Raw genomic sequence first — 21,312 nt, 5'->3', positions numbered from 1 at the left:
TGAAAAAGCAACATGTGTAGACATGTCCATCTGCCCTGCGGAGCGGAACCTATTACTGTGTGATTTGGGGACGTGTACCAATCCTTTTGGGGGGACTCCTCTTTAGAGGGTTATGACTGACTTTTCAAATAAACGATTCTTTTGTTAAGAAAAGAACCGGCCAATATGTGATCATATATTAACAGGACGGGCTTGGCAAGGATATATTCACGTGACGAGGCGTGGGGAAGGAATAGAGTAAAGCAATATCAAGTGGCACTTAACGAAAGTATAGATTTTTGCCTCTAAGTAACCTTAGCTGTGCTATGATTTCAGCACTTTGGACAGAGGCACCGGAGTCGTTGAACGCTGCGGACTAACACGGAGTGGACATCGCCATTTGTGTTTTGCAGTTCTTTTGCCAAAACTAGGGACTTGTTTCACTTGTTCCTTCTTTCTTAGTTTTAAGAGGCAAACAAACAAACAAACGCGAGGAAAAAGAACCAGTCAATAGGGCTGCTTTGCGCTTTGAGTTTTGTCGCCACTTAGAGCATGTGAAAGTTGAAATCTTAGAGCTTCTGTATAGGGTGCGCTTACTTTGCCAGCTCCACTTGGTGCACAGCGTTAACTTTGGGAAATGCAAGTGTTGGTCTTGGAGATCTAACCACTGATAGTGGTTGTCAGCTCTTTAAAAGGTAAGACCTGTTTGTGTTATAATCCACTTTGTAGCATCCCTTACTGGGGATTTTTTTTCCTTTTTTACAGACAGATCGTGTATCTTTACATGTTTTAAGTTTGATTAGTGGTTACAGATGGAGAAAATGTTACGCTACGAGGAACAGGCTTAGTGATGGTAGAGAGAGGACAGTGAGTTATGAGGGAAATGATAAACTTACGTTAGATTTCTTTTAAATTTTTGCCATTACGTTACTTGTATGGTTTTACATTAAGGCTGCAGCAGAAAAACGTAACGATGACCAAGTTGTTCATTTACAACCAGAACTCCGTCGCTAATTCATATAATTTTAATAATGTATATATTTTACGTCACACAATTCACCCCCATAGTACAGAGTGGTCCACATTTAACATTTATTTTATATGTGCTGTTTTTCATAGCGTCGCGCAAAATGTGCATGTAAGTGCGTAAACAGCTGACTTTTCCTCTTTACCATAATCAAATGCTTGCGGAATTCCTGTTTTCATAAATGCGCATTTGTCTAGAACAGTTTTCTCTTTGGTTGCAGGATAACGAGGTATGTCTTAAATCTGTCTGTCTGTCTGTCTTTTCGTCCTCCTTTCTTATCATCTAAATGTTGTTTTCGTTCGTGTGGCGGGAAAATGTATTCCTTGAATCGATCCTAAAGTGGTGCAACCAGCCCTATCAATGTAATCGCGTCTGTAGCATCTCCGCAATTCGTCATCGTGGACATATTGCTAGTGTTTTTACTACGGACCGCTTCTCCGTTTCATTCATCCCGAGATTTCCACTCCTCTCCTCCAGCATCACCTGCTCAGCTCGCTCCCCAAAGCACAGGTCTGTCTGTGCACACGCAGAACAGTTGGGAACCACTTAGAGCTAAAAGCTTTCGCTACAAATAACATATCACGTTAAAATATTTTTAAATTGACTCACAAAAAAAAAAAAAAAAAGAAAAAGCCCAACAAAACATACTAATGTGTGTGTGTGTGTGTGTGTGTGTGTGTTTCCGTGTTCGTATAAATATATTTCCAGTTAAAGGTATTAAGAATTTTTATAGGCGTGGTCAGATTTTATCAGTTGTTCTGCCTGGGTGAGATGGAGCCACCGATAAGATTGCCTGATAAGGAAATGGCTGAGAGGGTTTCACGCGTATTGTGGAGAGAGCTGAAGAAAAGCTGTGCAAGACTGTGACAAAATTAGGACTGTCAGCGCTTTATAGGAGCCTTTCGCTGATGATTTTATGACTTTTATGCCGACTAAGTTTAGGAATTCGTCTCAGTTTCTGAGTGGGATGAGCGGGGGATATAGCCTAGGCTATGGTCGTTTTTTTTTTTTTTTCCTTTTGTATCCAAGAATCTGATTAAAGGGTGAAGCGATTGAATGACAAACAGACAGAAATCAAAGCCTACGGGCGCTCTCAGCACTGCGTTAATCAAGAGTCTATCAGGCGGAATGCATTCATTGTGTCATTTAGCTGCTTTTAAATGATGCTTATCGCCGTTTCTCTTTGTCCGGCTGCGTTAGCTTCTTTCAGCACTGCTAAATCGGTAATTGCTCTATTAAATATTTTCTGATCATAATCGTGCAAAGGTTAACGATACAGTCTCTGCAGATGCAAAACAATGCATAAATCCTTTTTTTTTTTAATGACAAATCAAGTGGGACAATAGTCGCATCTGACAGATTCACTTGATTTCATTATCCGTGTTTTGTGTCTTTGTAATCTTCGTAATGCTTGTGTCGTTGTAATCTTAATACTCTTGTCATTATTGGGCAAATGTGATGACATAATGAACATCATCGATATGCAGCTGTCATAAACGGAAATGCTTAATTAATTAATCATTGCTTGTTTTCAGAAATGATTTTTTTTTTTTTTTTTTTTTTTTTGCTGACAGATAATACAATGGTGAATGACTAAATAATTATGCACCAACATATTAGATGTTTTTATTATTAGCCTGTTATTTCGCCTTGAACGGAGTGGAATGTTATTATTAAACAATAACTGGTTTGCAGTTCCTTACATCGTCGTGTTTTCATTTAATAAATGTTTGTATCATTTTTAAAAACATAAATGTATGTATGTATGTATGTATATAATTTTCTTTTCTTTTCTTTTCTTTTTTTTTTTTTTTTTTTTCATGAGGGGAATAGAGATGTGGGTTGGTGGTGTGGGTGTGGGCATGTGGGGGGGAGGGGGAATAGAGGCGGATGCGGGGAGGTTGGGGGTGCTGGGGGATGGCACGACACACTTTGTATGTACGGAGGGGTTTTTATAGAACTTTCTGCAATGTACGTCATCTGATCAATCCATAAATGGGGTTGTGTTATCTAGCTGAGAATCTCCCTCTCCGCCCCCTCCACTCTGCTCCCTGGTAGCTGCAGAGTTAATGGTGGGCGTCAATAACAAATCTGAGCTTGGTCAGTTTCAATCCAAATATCACATAATTGTATTGTGGCATTTTATTTTTACAGTTTAATCGGCGGTTCATTCAGCCTGGTTGACTGGCTGTCGTGGATGATCACTGGGATATTTATAACCCAAATATGAAAGTTGTTTTGTATACGGGGGGCGGCTTTCATAATTAACTTTAATAGAGATGTACAGACTTATTGCGAGCTGCTTCACTCGCGGGAAGAATTTATTACACTGAATATGCAGTTCCTTTGGGAAATAAAGGCTGATGCGCGTCACAATTGCAGAGAAGGTCTATTTTTCCTTTCTTTTCTAACGATATCTTGTGTTATATAGAGCTACAACAAAATTTTGCGAACAATAAAATGGCAACAACAATAAATGTAACAATAAATATTATAAGAATCATATGCTTTGATTATTACTGATTAGGCTATGTTTTAATTTATTCATCAAATTAGTGGCGCCAAAAATAAATGTAATGATACAAAACTGACTCTTTCTGTCTATATTTTCTGTGTCGATAAGGTTATTTGGAGCAGTCTTAATACTATATCTAAATTTAAATGTACTCCTTCGACTGCGGGTTTTCTGCGCAAGGGCTTGAGAAATTGGGTGCGCGCTCAATACTAAGAGCGTGACTTGCGGTTATTCTGCAAGAGATCGTATTACATACACACTTTATGGTGTAATACTCTATTATTTCCTAATCTACTTTTAATGACGCTCGATATTTATTTATTTTAAGGACTTTTGAAAAGAACTTTGCCATTTGGGGGTATGTGACCCCATTGCAGAGGCTTCGCTGTATATTTGCATGTGTTGTTTGCGTAAGCAGGGGTGCTTATGCATCTGTGCATGTGTGTAGGGTAGGCCTATATATTAATATGTTTTTGACCTCCAGCATTCACGTTCAAGGGGGCTGGTGGAGTACATATTATGAGCTTTGTTAGTTGTCCACCCACCTGTATGCTTTACTCACTGACATCAAATGTAGCACTTGCCTTCTCTGTACGTGAATAACTACAGAACAGCATTAGCGCTGGTGCCTGGCAACTAGCTCCGCCAAGGAATCCTTTAACTATTCGCCAGCATCAATGCTTGGGTATGTATGCAGGACTTCTCTAACATATTTTCCGCTGTGGATGTTGGTTAAGAATGGCATCCAGACTGTTTGTGTTGTGACTTTTGATATACTTGCTGAACAAAGCAGATAAACCTTTTTTTTTTTTTTTTTTTTTTTTCTCAACATTTGTATGCTTAACATTTCTTTGAGGTCACTCAGACTGCTGTTTCTCCCCTTCGGGTTTGTAGAATCGCGATTGTCATGCCCTGTGCATGAATACTTGAGTCAGTGGGTTCTGCCAGGCTTTAATTTCTCACCTTCTTCAACAATTAATAAATCAATATGTACCATTTTTAGCTCAATCCAATAAGTAGGATGTAAAAAAGTGGCCCAATTTACCTGATTTCACCCTAGATGATTTTCAGTGCTATTATTTTGCTATTTTATTGCTATTTATTAAGGGCAGTATTTGTTCATGCTCTCAATTCTTATTTTCAGTCTACCTAATTATGTAAATATACTCACACTTGACACATAAGGGTTTGTTGGGCAAGCAAAAGGCTAGATTACCAGAGGATGTGTGTACAAAGGGATAAAGTGCAACAGAGTGCTTATACCCCACGGATACATTACCAGTGTAGCTGGTGTATGCTGCAAGGGATAGATTACAGTTCCGTGGATAGTATAGCTCATTGTGTCTATGTGCTAAAGTGGATATCTTTGTGTGTACCAATAGTGTAGCTGCTATACGTCAAGACTTTGAGATCTTCATTATTCACGGCTGGACGCTGTTGACCACCATCAGCACTTTATTGATAACAGGGACCTGTTGCAGCTTGCTGCTGGAGAGATGAGCACTGCGCAATTCTTCAGTGCAAAGAATGGGTCTCAGATGATAGATGGTGATAAAAAGCACTGCCCAGACTCCCTTCCCTACAGACATTGAGCCAAAGAAAAAGAAACACAGGCACCAAGGAATGGGCAACCTGGCTGTCGGAAGCGATCTTGAGTTCCACAAAGTGGCTTACTCATTTCAGTGCAATGACTAAATGTAAAGGCGAGACCCACTTGAACATTTTTATTTACACTGCACATCACCCCAACAGACTAAAAAGAACGCAAAATCATTGATGTGGACTGAGTTTTCAATACATTCTGCATAATTTAAGTTTTTTTCTCCTTTGACTTTCTTTATTGGCCATTTCAGTTTGAAATCTGGTGCCATGCAAACATAGGTATTTTTGAATACTTTTTATTGTAGTGCTGATGGTCAGAAATGTCATTATTCACTCTCCTTTGCTCTACGACGGTAATGTGATGTGTTTGGTTAATGCTTTAAACTGATTTTATTGGTCTATCATCCTAGACCAGAGAGAATGATCACAATATGGACTAGTATTCTCATTTTCCAACAATGGTCAAAAGCTCTCAGTCTGTTTCATTTTGGGGCTGATAAAGAAGCCATCACCTCTGTTTTTTACAGCTAGTTTAACACCCTAAAAGTTTTTGTCATCTTGTCTTGAAGTAGAAGGAACTATGAAAAAGTTTTAATCATTTCAGGGTTGCACAAGGCAGAGATCTCCTCCAACCTGTTCAGAAAGATGCAACATGCAACTTCAAAATCATGAAATTCTGTGGAAGAACTGCCGCACTGTTCCAGGATAACGCTATGATGGGCCAAGAATGCACACAAGACAACAGAGCGTGAAAAGCAGAGGAGTTTTTGAGAAAGCTGAGGTGACGTCATTAGCGACCCGACCTATTGGATAGAGACACGGCCATCGCTTCTGACGCCGCTCCGACTCTCTCAACATTCATCACGACAATCCAATCCTCTGATCTGGCCCAAACATTAGATTGATCTCAGTACAAATGAAATTATGTGTCACTGCCCCTAATGGTCATATTTACACAAAGATGAGTTATACAATCATTTTCTGGATCCAAAAATGTCTACAAAGTTGAAAATGAAAGTTCTTGCTACCATCTGGTTCTGTATTCATGTTAGACCATATCTGTATCATTAGTCCACTTTGTGGTTGTCTTTGTTATATCTGTGCTGTTGATGTCAACTTTGTGCTGTATTTGCAGTTCTGAATGAGATCCAAGTTGTTTTTGTGTCCTAATGAGAAGCAGAGTGATTTATTTCTGGATTACCTGGTTGGAACAACCCTAATGCACAGTGTGAGAGTGTGTGTATGAGTGTGTTTGCTTTACCTCTCTTGGAGTCATGTCGCTCAGTAATTGCTGATGCAACTCTTTGTCATCCAGGGTTTGCCCTCTCCTCCTGTGAACCTATGGGATGAGTTATATTCATCTTGGCTTCACCCTATAGGAGAGAGGAAGAGCCTGAACAAGTCAAGGTGAAAGTATACTGTGAAAGTCTGAATATAGTAGTGTTGTTATGAGTGAGAGAGCAAAAATATGAAGAGAGAGAGAGAGAGAGAGAGAGAGAGAGAGAGAGAGAGAGAGAGAGAGAGAGGGCAGGTGTTAGCATCCACTCCCATGCTGGGAACAGCAAGGTCTGAAACCCCTCCATCTCATTACCTTATGCAGAGAATATTCATCATAACCAAACTCATCAATATAAATTTTGCATTGGACTAGGTCCAAAAGCAATGGGAACTTCTGAACATTGTTGTTGGTGAAAATATGTGGGAAATGATGTAATGTGTAGCAATGGGAGACAGAATGGGGAACATGTGTGTCCCCCGCCACTCCCAACCACCCGCCCGAAAGGTCATGTTACTTGAATACTCCTATAGAATAAACGTTAATGCTGAAGCACAAAGTTATGTCTTCTCAATTGATTATTATAACATATTTGACTTTTTAGATTACAAATATCAAACAAATCACTCCAATTATTGGAGGAACCAAACTGATACTTGAAGAACAATGAATAGTATTAAGAGCAGTGAACCAACATCTAGCACATAAGCTCCTTTTGGCAGACAGAGGGGCTCAAACTGACAATGGTTTAACATATCACATACATAGAGGGCCAGGGAATGATAGATCCTTGATGTGGTGGGGGCAAGGAGTGAGCTCTTTACTTTGAAGCTTCTTTTATGGAGTCATAGCCTAATTGCAAATATCAGTTTCAGCAGATGAGCTATAGTCTTGTCACAAAAAAGTGTTTTATATGAACCTAAGGGCTGTCTATTTAGGAACTCATTGGAGCATTTAGAGCCTGCAAGTAACTGAATATAAAGCTATGTGCACAATGTAATGCGAATGACAAATGTAATAATTTAATTAATGAAACTAATTCAATCTTTGAAATGAAACAACCAAATGTGGCATACAACTAAAGCTTTGTACTTGGGGAAAAAAAAATAAATAAAAAAAATAAAAAAAAAAGGTGTTCAGATAGGCTATTACTGTACCTCCAATGTATAAAAAAAAAAAAAAAAAACAGGACCACACATAATCAAATGCCCTAAATCAAAATTAAATATATTGAAAGTGATACCAACTCATAAGCTTCCCTGGTTCTCTTTATATCGTCATTTTATGTAGGTTATACATTCATAAATGAATAAGAGAGCACAACGCGCAAACATCAGCAGCCCGGTCAATTACACAGAAAGAGAAGAATTCAATGACTCGACGAACGACAGATATGGAAAAAGCAAGTTCTGATCTCCAACACTGCACAAGATGTAGGAGTCTCTCATACTTTGGCGCTCAGTGAATGCCATAATGACAGACTTTCCGGTTATTATCACTCGGTTGGCGCTCGGTCGCGCTCGCTGTGGAGTCACATGTTGCAACGTCACGCAGTAGTTAGTTACTGTAGTCGCGAGGAATGAAGCCATCATTTCAAGCTCGAGAGGTCTCTCAATGCGCACTATACCGCGAGCGCTCAGCATGCCATCCAACTGCTTCAACCCAACTCCAAAGGATCCGCTCAGTCATGGGAGTACATTACCTCAACCATGCAATTTCCACCATCAATAATTTAATCTATTTGCTCCAAAGCTGAAGAGGCAACTTGCAGCTGCTGCTTTGCGAAGAGCGGGAGAATAACGAAAAAAAAAATTGTTACGCGGAGGGCTTATCCAAAACATCCCAGATGACACTGTCCTGGTGAATGGTCTCCTTTACGGCTGGACAGTAAAGGTAGGTTTTTGTGTGCGAAATAGAGTTATCACTTGAGATGTTATGCTTGGACGAAAGCGTCTGATATTAGACGAGGAGTTAAGAGAAAAAGTCATCAAGTGTTGGATCATGCAACAGTACTGGCTGTGCCGCAACATGAAACACAATCCTCTTGTTCATTAATAAGAGACAGAGTTATTATGTTGATTGAATTTCTCACGTTCTTTATTCATGACTGATAGTTATATATCCAAACATCTTTTATCTGTACTGTTCAGTTAGTTTAAGGGTATTTGGTGCGATCGGGTATAATGGACAATCTTCTCCTGTTATTTTATTTTTATACTTATAAATAATGTAAAACTATATGTATAACAACATGCTATTTATTGATTGATATAGATTGTTCATATGCCATGTAAGATAAAACTAGGCTACTTGTGCCAGCGTTCCGAGAATAAAAGGGTTTAGTGAAGTCAATGAGACTTGAAGACATGGAACTTGAGATCATCGTTTAGGTTTACCGTGTAGAGTCTAGCCTTCCCTTGAAATAGATAAACTCCCGAAGATAAAGTTTGCGAATTAATATTCTAATTTGGAATCCTAATTTGGAACAGATAGCCTACGCAAATAAATAATAGTTTTTGGACGCTTTTGGATGAAAAGTGGACAAAAACTGCTTAAACTGTAACTTAAAGACGGTTTCTTATAATCCTTATTGACTTTTCAATGGCAAGTATTGTCATTTGTAATATTGCTATTTAGATAGTGTGCAGCAAGTCACGGCTATCATATTATATATATATAAAAATATACATATCATATAGGATACAGCTGTATACATATTGTGTAAAAAATATACTATAGATTTCATATATTATATAGGATTGTGCGCGTGTTTTGTTTTAGAACAGAAACATTAATAGGTTAAAAACAGAAAAAAGTCAACCATTAATTCTATCATATTGTCTCTTATTTACTGTCTCCTGCATTCTCTCTGTGTAAGCGTAACTTTATGTGACATAGAGAGAGAGAGAGAGAGATGTGTGTGTGTGTGTGTGTGTGTGTGTGTGTGTGTGTTTCTAATGGTCTGTGCTTTTCTGCATGTCTTGACTGAAACTGCATCTCTTTGTGTAGACGAATACGCCATCTAGTGCAAACGTGTTGTAAAATGTAATACAAGGACAAATAATGGATAGAGTAGTTGGTCCTTTCTGCCTCTGGTTTTAAAACAACTCTCTCTCTCTCTCTCTCTCTCTCTCTCTCTCTCTCTCTCTCTCTCTCTCTCTCTCTCTCTCTCTCTCTCTCTCTCTCTCTCTCTCTCTGATAACAATATTTTTCCGGGGTACAAAATGTAATATCATTGTTTATACAGTGAACGCATTTATGCACCATGATGATGAGATGATACGTTTTTGACACCCTCAGGATGTTGCCAATTCCTAAGACAGAAAATTCCTGGAAAAACGCAATAAATGCTAACATGTCAGTGGCAGATCTTGTATAATATTGTCCTGGCAGATCTAGTTCCCCAATGCTTGCCCTTTCTTCTGTTACCAGAAAAGACAAACTTACAGTATACATAAATTATTACAGCACTAATGTTTAATTTTAATTTTCTCTTCTGCCTCGTAGCCACTTGTACAATCGTGATCTACAGCACATGTTCTTGTGCTACAAACTTACTGAAATAGTTACCTGCTAGTAGTGTTTTATAATTTGTTTTGTCAACTTTTAATTTTAATGGGTGGTGGGGATTACTTGACTGGACTGAACACACAGAGGCACTGGAGCTCTAATAAATAAATGTCCCCATGCACAAGTAACTGTGCAAGATCATAAAGCTTTTGGGATATTAGCTGGACTGAAACATCTGAGATGGGTTCATGGTGGTTGTGGGTTCACTCTGTTTGCTTCATTACATTGAGTCTTGAATGGTTTTTCATGGTTATGGTCAGAAAAGACAGAATTACTGTCATGCAGCTTTAGTAAAGGTTGAATCCTTCAAACAGCAACTGTTGAACCTTGCATTTAAGAACATTGATTTTGCAACAGAGAAAAAGAGAGTGTTAACCATTTGTTTTGCAGTTTTTTCTTGTTGTGTGACCACTAATGCCAGATGTAACCAATATGGATTGTATATTTTAACGTGTTCCTAAAATCATAATAGTATTTAACAGCTGAGACACCTGTGTGAGCTTAGGTGATGCATGCTACAGTGTTCTTGTCATTGCAACAAGTCCATCCAAGCAATCTAAAAAACTTTTCTTATGCTCTAAGCATTTATTTGCCCTCCTTTGTTGCTCCATTCAGATATTTAATCATACATTGTTAAATATATTACTCCCTAAGGAGGGAATGCTTTCTTCTTTTTTCTTTAGAGTACTAGGTGGACAGAAACGTGTCTGCTACCACTGTACTTTCAAGTTAGAATAGACTTAGATATCTGTCATGAGTGGATTTCTTCACTAATCCCTCTATGGCATAGACATTTAAGCAAATACAGTTGTGGGGAAATCAGGATCATACAGACCAAACTATCCTGTCCTACCTGCCCCTTTCCAAACAATTGAGCAGGTGCATGTGCTCTATTTCCCAAAACCACAGAGCTGCCACTCATTCCCAATTGAGATACAATCATGTTTTACCACGAAAGGTGTTTCAACGTGCTCCTACAAAGCCCCCACCACATGGATCAAATACAGCTGTATGACTGTAGTATGTCATCAAGCTTTCTGTACCTTACTTTGTAGGTAGAGAGATTGAAAGGTCACTGTAGACTGGATATCTTCTCATTTGTGAGGTTTGATTGATGGAAATATTGTTTGCAGTATACTGAATGAATTCTAGTGAATCTGGCTTCAAAGGTCTAACAAATTGGGTACAAAAGGTATGAATTAGCAGTTTTGTTTGCTTGACAACTGAAAGGAGTATTTTTGCACCAACCTCTATTTTGAAAGCATGAAAGTCTTTATTTTCATTTTAGACATTTAAACACATCTGAGTGACAGTAATTAGATTCTTCATACAATGGTTATTCCCTCAGTTCCACTCACTTCCTCTGACCCATCCAAAGCCGTTCCCTGTACACCCATATGTACACAAACATACACCGTGTTTGCACATCATATGTTGACAGGACATTGATATTGCATTATTCTATGCAATTTGCACGCATGCACACAGTCAACATATTAAAGCAGAACAAACATGTCCATCAAGGTAATCTTGTCTTCTCTCTCTGCTATGAATGAGACAGAAGGTCTCAGTTATTGCAAACTCAGTCCCAGAGCAATAAAGTGATTCATCGTCTAGATTACGTTTTAACAGGAAGTTGATTGAGAGCATAATCCATATTGATTCTCTTGATGGAAACAGGAAATAGTGGAGTTAGAAATAAAATAATTTGTTGTTCTCGGAGAGAAGGCACCCCAGAGGAAAATGGAAAGCAATTGCGAGCTGATGAGTGGCACTGGCCCCTAGCACCACGTCTTCTAGCTCCACCGCCCTTTTCCTCTCACCCCCCTTGGAGACTAGAGAGAGACGTCATCAGGGTTGTTGTGCCCCTGGCCTCCACCCCCTGCCACACAACTACACATCAGTGCTCTGGTCTAATTAGGAGGGAGAGTTATGATTTAGTCAGTGCTGTGTGCTGAACTGTAATTCCCTGATGTTACCTGTAGACAACAACTGTCAGTCATGCCTTAACATTATATGAAGGCTATTGGCATCTACAATATACTTAAGGTTAGAGATAGCATTGGTGCTCCACCTGCTGTCAGAAAGGTTAAGATAAGGAATCTGGGTGTCAGCATGACTGATGCTGGTATTTCATTCAGGAGCCTCCGCAATATACTTTATATAAATAACAATCTCATTAGGGAGATGACAGACGTTTGCTAATTGGGATCATCCGGAAACTGGGACGGTTACTGTGAAACTATGGCTATGGTTCTGTGTATGTGTGTGTTTGTGTGTAAACCCATAAAACCCATTTAAAGTTATTAAAGGTAGGAACACTGACAGTAACGCATCCATCCTCATAGACCCAACACATCTGGAGGAATTTTAATCAAGCGAGAATAAAATAAGACATAATCATTCAATAATCCTCAGGCAGGCACTATAAATTCCTTGCTATATTCAGCAGAGGTAATTGCTGACAATGTAAGAAGCTTTTTTCCATTACTGGGAAAGCTGACAGACTGAAGTATCTTTTCATGCCTGCAGAAGCAGCTTGTACACACATTTTGTGCAGTGCTTGATTTGATTATGATTGATCTGTCCTCCACAGCTGTATCCTCAGCTCTGTTTTTCTTCCCCATGCTTGTTTTGACCATTTGCGAGGAGAGACTAAAGATGCTCCCACCTCATCTCCTTTTCCAAACACACATGTTTCTCTTGCTCACACACCCACCCCTCGTGGACTGCAACGTCACTGAGCAAGGGGACTTTGAGCTCATTCAGCAGAGGGCTGTGATATTCTGAATCGAGACTGTGGGACTCCCAGTCGGCCTATTTATAGAACTCGCATCTCCATGGCAGTCATCGCTGCGCTAGCAAATCGCAGCCGTGGCCCCAGACACCAATTAAGAATGAAACAAATGCCTTTTAGACAGGGTGTGTCCCTCCTTGTCTCCTGCTGGCCGGTACTGCCTTCTGCTCTGGAAGCGGATCCTTACTCTGCCTCTTCCTGAGGCTGCATGGGGCATCAGGAGGACAGCACGCAGAGAACTGGCAAAGCCTTGCTGCGGTGCTGGATATTTTTAAATGCCACCCCCCACCCCCCGCCTCTCCCCTTCTCTTTTTCCTTAGAAAAGTGAGGGTGAGGGTTGTCTTTTTTGTTATTTATGGATGTTTCCCTATCTGTTCATATGCGCTGGGATGCCATTGGATGCAATGAATTGCAGTGACTCATAGAGGGGCTTCACAGAGGTAAGAGAAAGCTGCAGAAGGGTTTGCGAAGAGGAAGGGAGAGAGGAAGAATGTAATAGAGAAGCAAAGAGGATAATGGTGATGATGGCTTTCCCGGAACTGTAATTCATTTGCATTATTCTTTAGATATTAGTATTATATTATATATTATTTAGTATTTTTTTATCTGCTGGGGTAGTTGAATACTAGGGGAAAAGAACTGACTCAAATATAGCAATTTGTATACATTATACCTTTGAATAGGTGAATGAGTGACTGGTATCTTTCTATCTTTCTCCGCATTTTTCCCTCTCTCTGTCTTTTCCTCTGAATGCTCCATTTAATAGTCTCTCGTTTCTCTCTCTCTCTCTCTCTCTCTCTCTCTCTCTCTCTCTCTGCTATTTTTCTTACAGTAACTTTATCTGTCTTTATCTCTTTTCCTTTGTCTTTCGATTTCGGTCTCACTTCTCTTATTGGGAAAGAGAATCATCTCTACAGAATCATAGTGTGTGAGATACTGTAGTTCTTGTGTATAGATCATCCCAATTCAGCTGTTTCCAAAGAAGGCATCCATAAAACAAAGTTCCATCATAACTTAACACCATATCATAAAGTAATTTCAATCTTAATTGTGAATCAGTCACTAGCATAATTATTTTATATAGGACTACTTACCTTAACATTGCTTATGACAAACACCATATTGGTCAGTACCTTATCTGCAACAAAAGTTTGCTACTACATTACAACAAATTTTTTGGTCTGCTCAAAAGATAGATTATGAATCTGGATTGTTTTATGGATACTCACAGAAGCAGTCAACACTTCACACTCCTCTAAGGAAATGGAAGAGGTGGCAAGGGAGCTAGAGAGACAGGTGGAGGAAGAGAGAGACTGAGAAGAGTGGGAGCAGTCGTCTCATGTCCTCCTAATGATACTCAAGGGTCTCTGAATTTAGCCGGCTGCATTTGTTGAAGGGGGGGCACACGTATAGGTGAGACAGAGAAACCGTGCAGTGTTAGTTGCGCTCCCTTGGGCCAGTAAGCTTAAGTTGGCATGTTGTGTTTATGTTGCCCTTTGTATGCCGTTACAGAGTTGATTTAGGATCTTCGCAATAATTTAAGACCACTATAAACCATTGAAACTAATTGTGACTCATGAGACAGCAATCACATGTAAAGAGAAAGAATTGCACTCTAGTGAAATATTTAACATAAACAGTGACATTATTGAGACCCACAATGAGATCAGTTCACAAATTAGCGTGACACCATTAATGAGATCAGTTTTATATTGATGTTTTTTTGAGGGTCTATAATAGAAGTGTTCCTTGGGTATGGTAGAGTACGTTTATATAAAAAATGTTCATACAAACATTGATTTTAAGTTCTGATTTTCTTCTTCCCCTGTCTCATCCCTCCCCTTTCCTTACGTCCCACTTGTCTTGTCCCTGTCGCTGTCCCCAGTTCCAACAGGTTAGAAGAGTGATGACCATCCTGTTCGTTACTATGGTTATTTCATACTTCAGTTGCATGAGAGCTGCACCCATGAGAGAGATCCCGGGCGTGCAGGGGGGGCACCGGTCTGAGGGCTACCTGGGTGCTGCTGCTGCCGCCGTCGCCGCTGCTGTCACCTCAGGCAGCCGAGGCCACGGGACTCCACAGAGTGGTGGGGGGCTACACTTGCTCACGGACACTTTTGAGCAGGTGATTGAGGAGTTGCTAGAGGTGGAAGGGGAGGCAACGCAGCAACTAGGGCCTGGGGCCGACCAGAGCCAAGGAGGGGGTGGTCCTGCTGCCGCAGTCGCAGCAGACTCGAAGGACGTTGACCTGTATGCCTCGCGGGTGATGATCAGCAACCAAGTGCCTTTGGAGCCACCATTACTCTTTCTCTTGGAGGAATACAAAAATTACCTGGATGCCGCCAACATGTCGATGCGTGTGCGGCGGCACTCAGACCCAACGCGGCGAGGGGAGCTCAGCGTTTGTGACAGTATTAGCCAGTGGGTGACAGCTGTGGACAAAAAGACGGCCATTGATATGTCTGGCCAGACAGTCACTGTTCTGGAAAAGGTCCCTGTGACTAATGGTCAGCTGAAGCAATACTTTTATGAGACAAAATGCAACCCCTTAGGGTACACAAAAGAGGGCTGCCGAGGAATAGACAAACGGCACTATAACTCGCAATGCCGGACAACCCAGTCTTACGTGCGAGCCCTTACCATGGATAGCAAAAGGAAGATCGGCTGGCGGTTTATACGGATAGACACTTCATGTGTATGCACATTGACCATTAAAAGGGGCAGATAGTGTACAAAATGTATAGATTTTATTGAGAGTTCTAAAAAAGAGAGAGAAAAGAGAAAATATCTATTTGTATATATACATAACAGGGTAAATTATTCCGTCAGATGAAAATTTTATGGACTGCATGTAAAAAAGATTATGTTTATACAGTAAAAGTGATACTACAGTCTATTTATTGAACATATTCATGACCTTGTAAACAATTAAAAAAAGATCTAATAAGTCATTTGTGCCCAGTTCAAATTACTATATCACATTCCTCAAGACATTATGTTTTTTACGTTGCCAAGATTTTGAGAGATGAGGAGAGGATGGGGTGAGGAAGAATTACATACAAGGAAAAAAAAAAGAGGAAAAAAACTTGCATGCTGCTTCAATTGTGAATTGAGAAACTGTCCACTTTGGGAAAACAAGGAATTGATTTCCGACCAAAACATTCCGTTTACATTCTCAACCGTAACAGGATTTCCTCCTCTAAGTACTCTGTCTGTTTACTATCCTCAACTTCTCAAGGTAATGTTGGAAATACATACTATGTCAAGGTGCTGTTGTCAAAGCTTTGCTGTTTATTTTTTTATCCCCACAAGATGAAAAAAAAATATATATAAAATATATATAAACTTTATTCATTGACATGTGTTCTGGATTAATATAATTCATTTTGTATGTTGTGAAGTTGTTTGCAATATTAAATTGAAATATTTGAAGAAATAAAATTACTATAGGCAACTGAAAAACAAAACCAATGTCAATAAAGTTTGAGCTCTCCCTTTGAAGGTCTAAATTTGGCACAAACTTTGGAGAGAACATCCTCTTGCACAGTGCACATACATAGAAATCTACATTTAGATTATTTCAAAAGAGATAAAGATCCATTTAAATTTCTCCTCTCCTCTCACCATATATCTCACTAACTCACCGTATAATCAAGTAGGCCCTGATCAAAGCAAGTCTGACATCTCCGCAATGAAGAATTTGCTGCACACATGGACAGCTAAACTGTGTAAACACAAAAACAGATTAACATGTTTTTCCAGTGTAGACTTGACTTCCATAGAAGAACAAACAGTCCAGAGAGTTCTCAGTTAAACATTATTGTGAACTTGTCGTGTAAATTCTATGGAAACCAGTCCATCATGAAATCTTGATGAGTTCATTTGTCTTATGTTTGGTGTCTGTGTCTAATCAGTGGGTATAGGCTATCATCAATATCACTAAGAGATTAGGATTTTCTTTGTCTAAAAATGGACCAATGGAGTCAACACTCCAATGCACTTTATGTGATATCTGATACACCTGAACACACACGCACACACATACACACACACACAACAGAACTGTTATCAGACAACAAAACAAATTATCTGTCTCTGATATACTGCCACAGATGAGAGGGGACAAAGGATTTTAATCTGTATATGGTAAGTATCTCACTGCATCATGAGTAGGTGGATCAGACAACAAAGAAATGATACTCTGCCGAGAAGCCAAAACAACAGATCATCATGGGTTCATCCTTTCCGAGTAAATGCATACCATTTTCAGATCTGCATGAATCAAATTATCGATGTATTGCTTCAGTTAGAGTTATGGTATTAAAACTAATGATAATAGTTTAATTGTAAGAAAGGGTGTGAAGGCTATCCAAGTTGGTCATTATTGAACAAATGCTTACCACTTTCTAGATCAAAGCAACTTACAAAACATTTGAAAATTCTGACTTATAAAATGAGTCTTTTAAACTACAAAATACAAATAAAACTGCATCAGTTAAAATAACAGAGACAATGCGATGTTCGTCTGGTGCATTTTTGGAGTAATTTCTGGAGTTATTTTTGTGAGGCTCAGATTTCCCCCAGTTCAAAGTAGTCCTTGGTAAGACCCAGCAGGGCCCTGTCCCATTTGCCATAAAAGTAGGCCACTCTATTCTCTTTCTCCCTTTCTACGATAACAGCAACCAAACTCTCAGAATCACTGTTTTTTGCAATTCTGTCCAGTTCTCTCTGTGATTCTGCTCTGTCGGCATGTGGTTTTGATAGTGCTATGATGAGAACAGAAGACTAAATAACGAATTTGAAAATATAATGCATATGAAAAAAATATTACAGAAAAAAATATTTAATGTGTTTGATTAAACTGCATATTCTAATGCAATGTTTATAAACAATGCAAAGTTGCTTATAAGGTTTCTAAGGGTTATCAACTCTGAGACACATATTTTATAACAGTAGAATAGTATCTTGTTTAGTATGTTTTTGTATTTTTGTTTATCAGAATGTTTTACTTCTGTTTTTTCATATTTAATTTAGAAGAAAACCACATAGCCTAGTAATGTAAGGGATAAAGTACAGTCAGTTAGCCATTATTGCAGATTAAATCTCAATGGGGTGATGGGTATTGCATGATCACATTTATTACACAACTAAATAAATGATTAAATGAACATAAATGGTTATTTGACTTCACTTTCACTTCATTTATTACTCAATTTATCATAAAAGAAAAAGGCCTAAGATGGCTTGCTGGTCTCCCAGTCTGCTCAGGCTGGTCTGTTTGCTGATTTAGAGGGTTAATGGGCAATAGCTTGGCCAAGAGAGACCAGCTATACATGCTTAAACCAGCAAAGACCAGCAAACCAGTTTAGTATGTTTTTATCCTATGTTTAAACTATTTTATTTCTTTTTTTTTATTTTTATGTAGGAATGTGAGATGAAAGAGACATGCAACTGGCACAGCTATGTAGGAAACTGGTTGCACAATGGTCAATTATACATTTTAGTAGTCATTATGTAATAAAACACTGATTCTTGAGATAAGGGACAAAACATGTCTTACATACAAAAGTCCTCTTTATGTTCAAAATCAAGAAATTCATAATAATAAAAATACTGAAAAAGTTCAATCTAAAGGAATTGTGTATACTTACTTATATTTTAAAATAATTTCATTAGAATTTTTAAAAATGCATGCTCTATACTTGGAAGCACATGTAACGTAACCAGTCCTCAGCAAGAGGTCACAATGTTAAACTGCCAAACAGTGTTTAAAACTGCAACAAATTCATAAATATAAATATTAAATGAAAGGTAGGATTCTGTAAGATATCAAACAATACATAAAGTAAACTTCCATAAACAAACTGCCCATCAAAGTTGTGTCCTCACTTTGTGTCAATTTTTTATAATCCTGAATAAATCCGACAATGTCATGGTACTCTGAGTACCCTTTTCCCACTTCCTGCTCATGGTGGATGCAACAGTAGGACACGTGGTCTGGTAAGTGTTATAAAAAAAAGTGTTTTTTATATTTTAAACAAACCATTTTTAAGTCTCTGCGGTCACAGCTTCAACATGTCAACTCATCCCATTGTGATAATTTATTTTAAGAATTGTGAAAATAATTTTGACATTTTAGTTTAGGTTATAGAGGCAGCTTCAACTAAGGAAAAAACAAAATGGCTCCAGTGTACAACACATGGTTAAGATGGAAAAATATTCAATTTTGTCAACTCTGTCAGAATTGTTGGATGGATCAAATTAAAATGGCATGCTTTTTAGTGTTTTATTGTACAGCATGATGTAAGTTAATAAATGTCAAATGTCAATTGTTTTTTATAAAAATCTGTTCCCTTACATTGTTCGTCAGCTGACACCTTTGTCTACAAATATATACATTTCAAGCTAATTCAGTATTAAAAAAGATTAAAACTAAGATTTAAAACCTGTTTTGTTTCTTATCTCAAGAATCAGTGAAAAATATTTGACAGCAAAATGGTCTGATTACGAATCAGAATCACTGTTTTAAGCTATTCTGTCCAGTCCTCTTTGTGTGATTCTGCTCCGTTGGTATGTAGTTTTGATAGTGCTATAGGGGATTGATGAGAACAGAATACTATATAACTAATATCAAAATATGAATTATATGATATTTCATAAAATAATTGATTAAAAAAACTTTATTTCATGTGCTGATTAAACATTGGATATTTCTAATGCAATGTTTATACAGTAATCAATGTATTCCAATCATGTATTCCAGAGATTGTAATAAATATTCTATAAATTAGTATATATTGCCCTTTCAGTAGGCTATGTGGGTGCAAATGAGAAAGCCAGAGAAATCCATGTATCACAAAAAAAAAAAAAAAAAAAATTCTGGATTCCAGGATTGGTTTTATTTTGACAAAACTCACCAAATCCAATCCGGCTTCATTAGGGTTAAGCGGTATCAAGACGCTTGTTATCAATGCAGAGTTTGATCCCGAGGTTTTGATTAGTTCACGTGCGCGTTCACGTGAATGAAGCGAACAGCCAATCGCGTGGAGACAGCGCGTCACATCTCCTGAGAGAGTCAGCAAGATTTACTTTTCTGCTGAAGATGTTTATGAAAATTATGATAAATTATAAGAATTTAAACACAGGTATTACACAGCAAAGAGGACGTTGAAAAAAATATGATCAATCAAATTACAATTACACAACAGGAATACTTTATGACATCATGAATAATTATAATATATTCACACAGCACAGAGGTTAAAATGATAAAGAATGTAAAGGCATTTATACAGCAAGAAGAAACATTGCTGCTGCTGCTAGAGCACGAAATAAAATCTGAATGTGATGAAAATATAAAAATAGATAATATATCGATGTGAAAGTAACTTTATATAAATCCACAACAAGAACATTCAGGCTTGTAATTTTAAAAGTTTATTATCTTGATTTGAAATTTAAACATTTAAATTAAAAGCTTTAGTATTAATTTAAATTACTAACTTAATATAATTGAATACTATTAGACATTATTACACTATTGAATAATAAAAATGTGAGCAATTGGAAAATGAGTATATGCACTAATAAAGACGTATTTGTTCTTTCTTTCTAGCAGTATAAGACACAATAAAGACATATTTGGTGTGCAAGAGTGCTTTTATTGAACTTCAAGTGAAATACTGTATGTTCATGGCATCTCTGCCAGCAAATCCTAATAAGATGGGGTCTGGGTGGCATTCACACTTTTCTGATATATCTACAGTATATAATGGAGTGATTAAGTTATTATATTTTAAAGTCATTCGATCATTACTGATATTGTATTATTATCTTAATTGAAATAATTGTAGGTTTATTTATTCATACATATTTTATGGCCAGTGTGGGAAAATGATTGGGAAAAATTAAAGTGTATTTAAACAAATGCAAGACCGACAAAACATATTTCTTGCAATAAATAATGATCATAAATAGCTGATTTTGTAAATTTATAAAATTGTCTCGTTGAAGTGCACTTTAAATTGGAGCGAGAGAGAGAGAGAGACTGTCACTTTGCTCAGAGCTGATTGGTCCAGAATCTGGATGACATCTCTAATCGGGAACATAACCTGCCCCCGAGCAGGTTAGCCAATTAGCGTGTGTTACCATGGCGAGGAACCCCCATGAAAGCCTATCATCTTTTCTGGTACCGCAAATTCAGAGTTCGCTTAAACTAAGTTTCAATTTATCTAGCTAGCTGCATAATCCTGCTTTGTGGCATAGGCCACTAGAGTTGCAAAGGGGAAATTGATGGGAAACAGTCTGAAACATGCAAATTTCATATGAAACGTATTTATTTATTTATGTTTGTTTCAAATAATATCATCCGTGATATCATAATAAATTGTAAAGCCTTGTCTGTTTTGTTGGCAGCGGCACCCAATGAAGTCCTGTTATATACAGTATCCTAATAAATCCACAATGAGCACAAATATTAATAAGAATAATAAATATATTACAGCTCAAAATGTTGTTGCCTTAGGCTGCCAGTGTGTTTGTTATGG

The 21,312-nt window shown here is 38.0% G+C and overlaps 1 protein-coding gene across 4 annotated transcripts in view; it reads left to right on the top strand.

The window, feature by feature from the left end:
• The window catches only part of LOC127455484 (brain-derived neurotrophic factor), a 28,387-nt gene extending 12,175 nt beyond the window's left edge, over positions 1 to 16,212 (top strand). For 2 of the 4 annotated variants that reach the window (XM_051723460.1, XM_051723682.1), the window contains exon 2: positions 14,652 to 16,212. In XM_051723460.1, coding sequence (XP_051579420.1) covers positions 14,652 to 15,494 — 843 coding nt within the window. In that variant the 3' untranslated portion in view covers positions 15,495 to 16,212. Of the gene's footprint in view, positions 1 to 8,010; positions 8,293 to 13,148; positions 13,207 to 14,651 lie in introns of those variants that run through there. The other 2 variants (XM_051723538.1, XM_051723622.1) reach the window with 2 other exon arrangements.
• Positions 16,213 to 21,312: the final 5,100 nt, after the last annotated feature.

The sequence above is a fragment of the Myxocyprinus asiaticus genome, chromosome 1, assembly GCF_019703515.2.
Source record: "Myxocyprinus asiaticus isolate MX2 ecotype Aquarium Trade chromosome 1, UBuf_Myxa_2, whole genome shotgun sequence".
NCBI lineage: Eukaryota > Metazoa > Chordata > Actinopteri > Cypriniformes > Catostomidae > Myxocyprinus > Myxocyprinus asiaticus.
The sequence above is the reverse complement of the archived record's forward strand: the minus strand, read 5'-3'. Positions and strand labels throughout refer to the sequence as shown.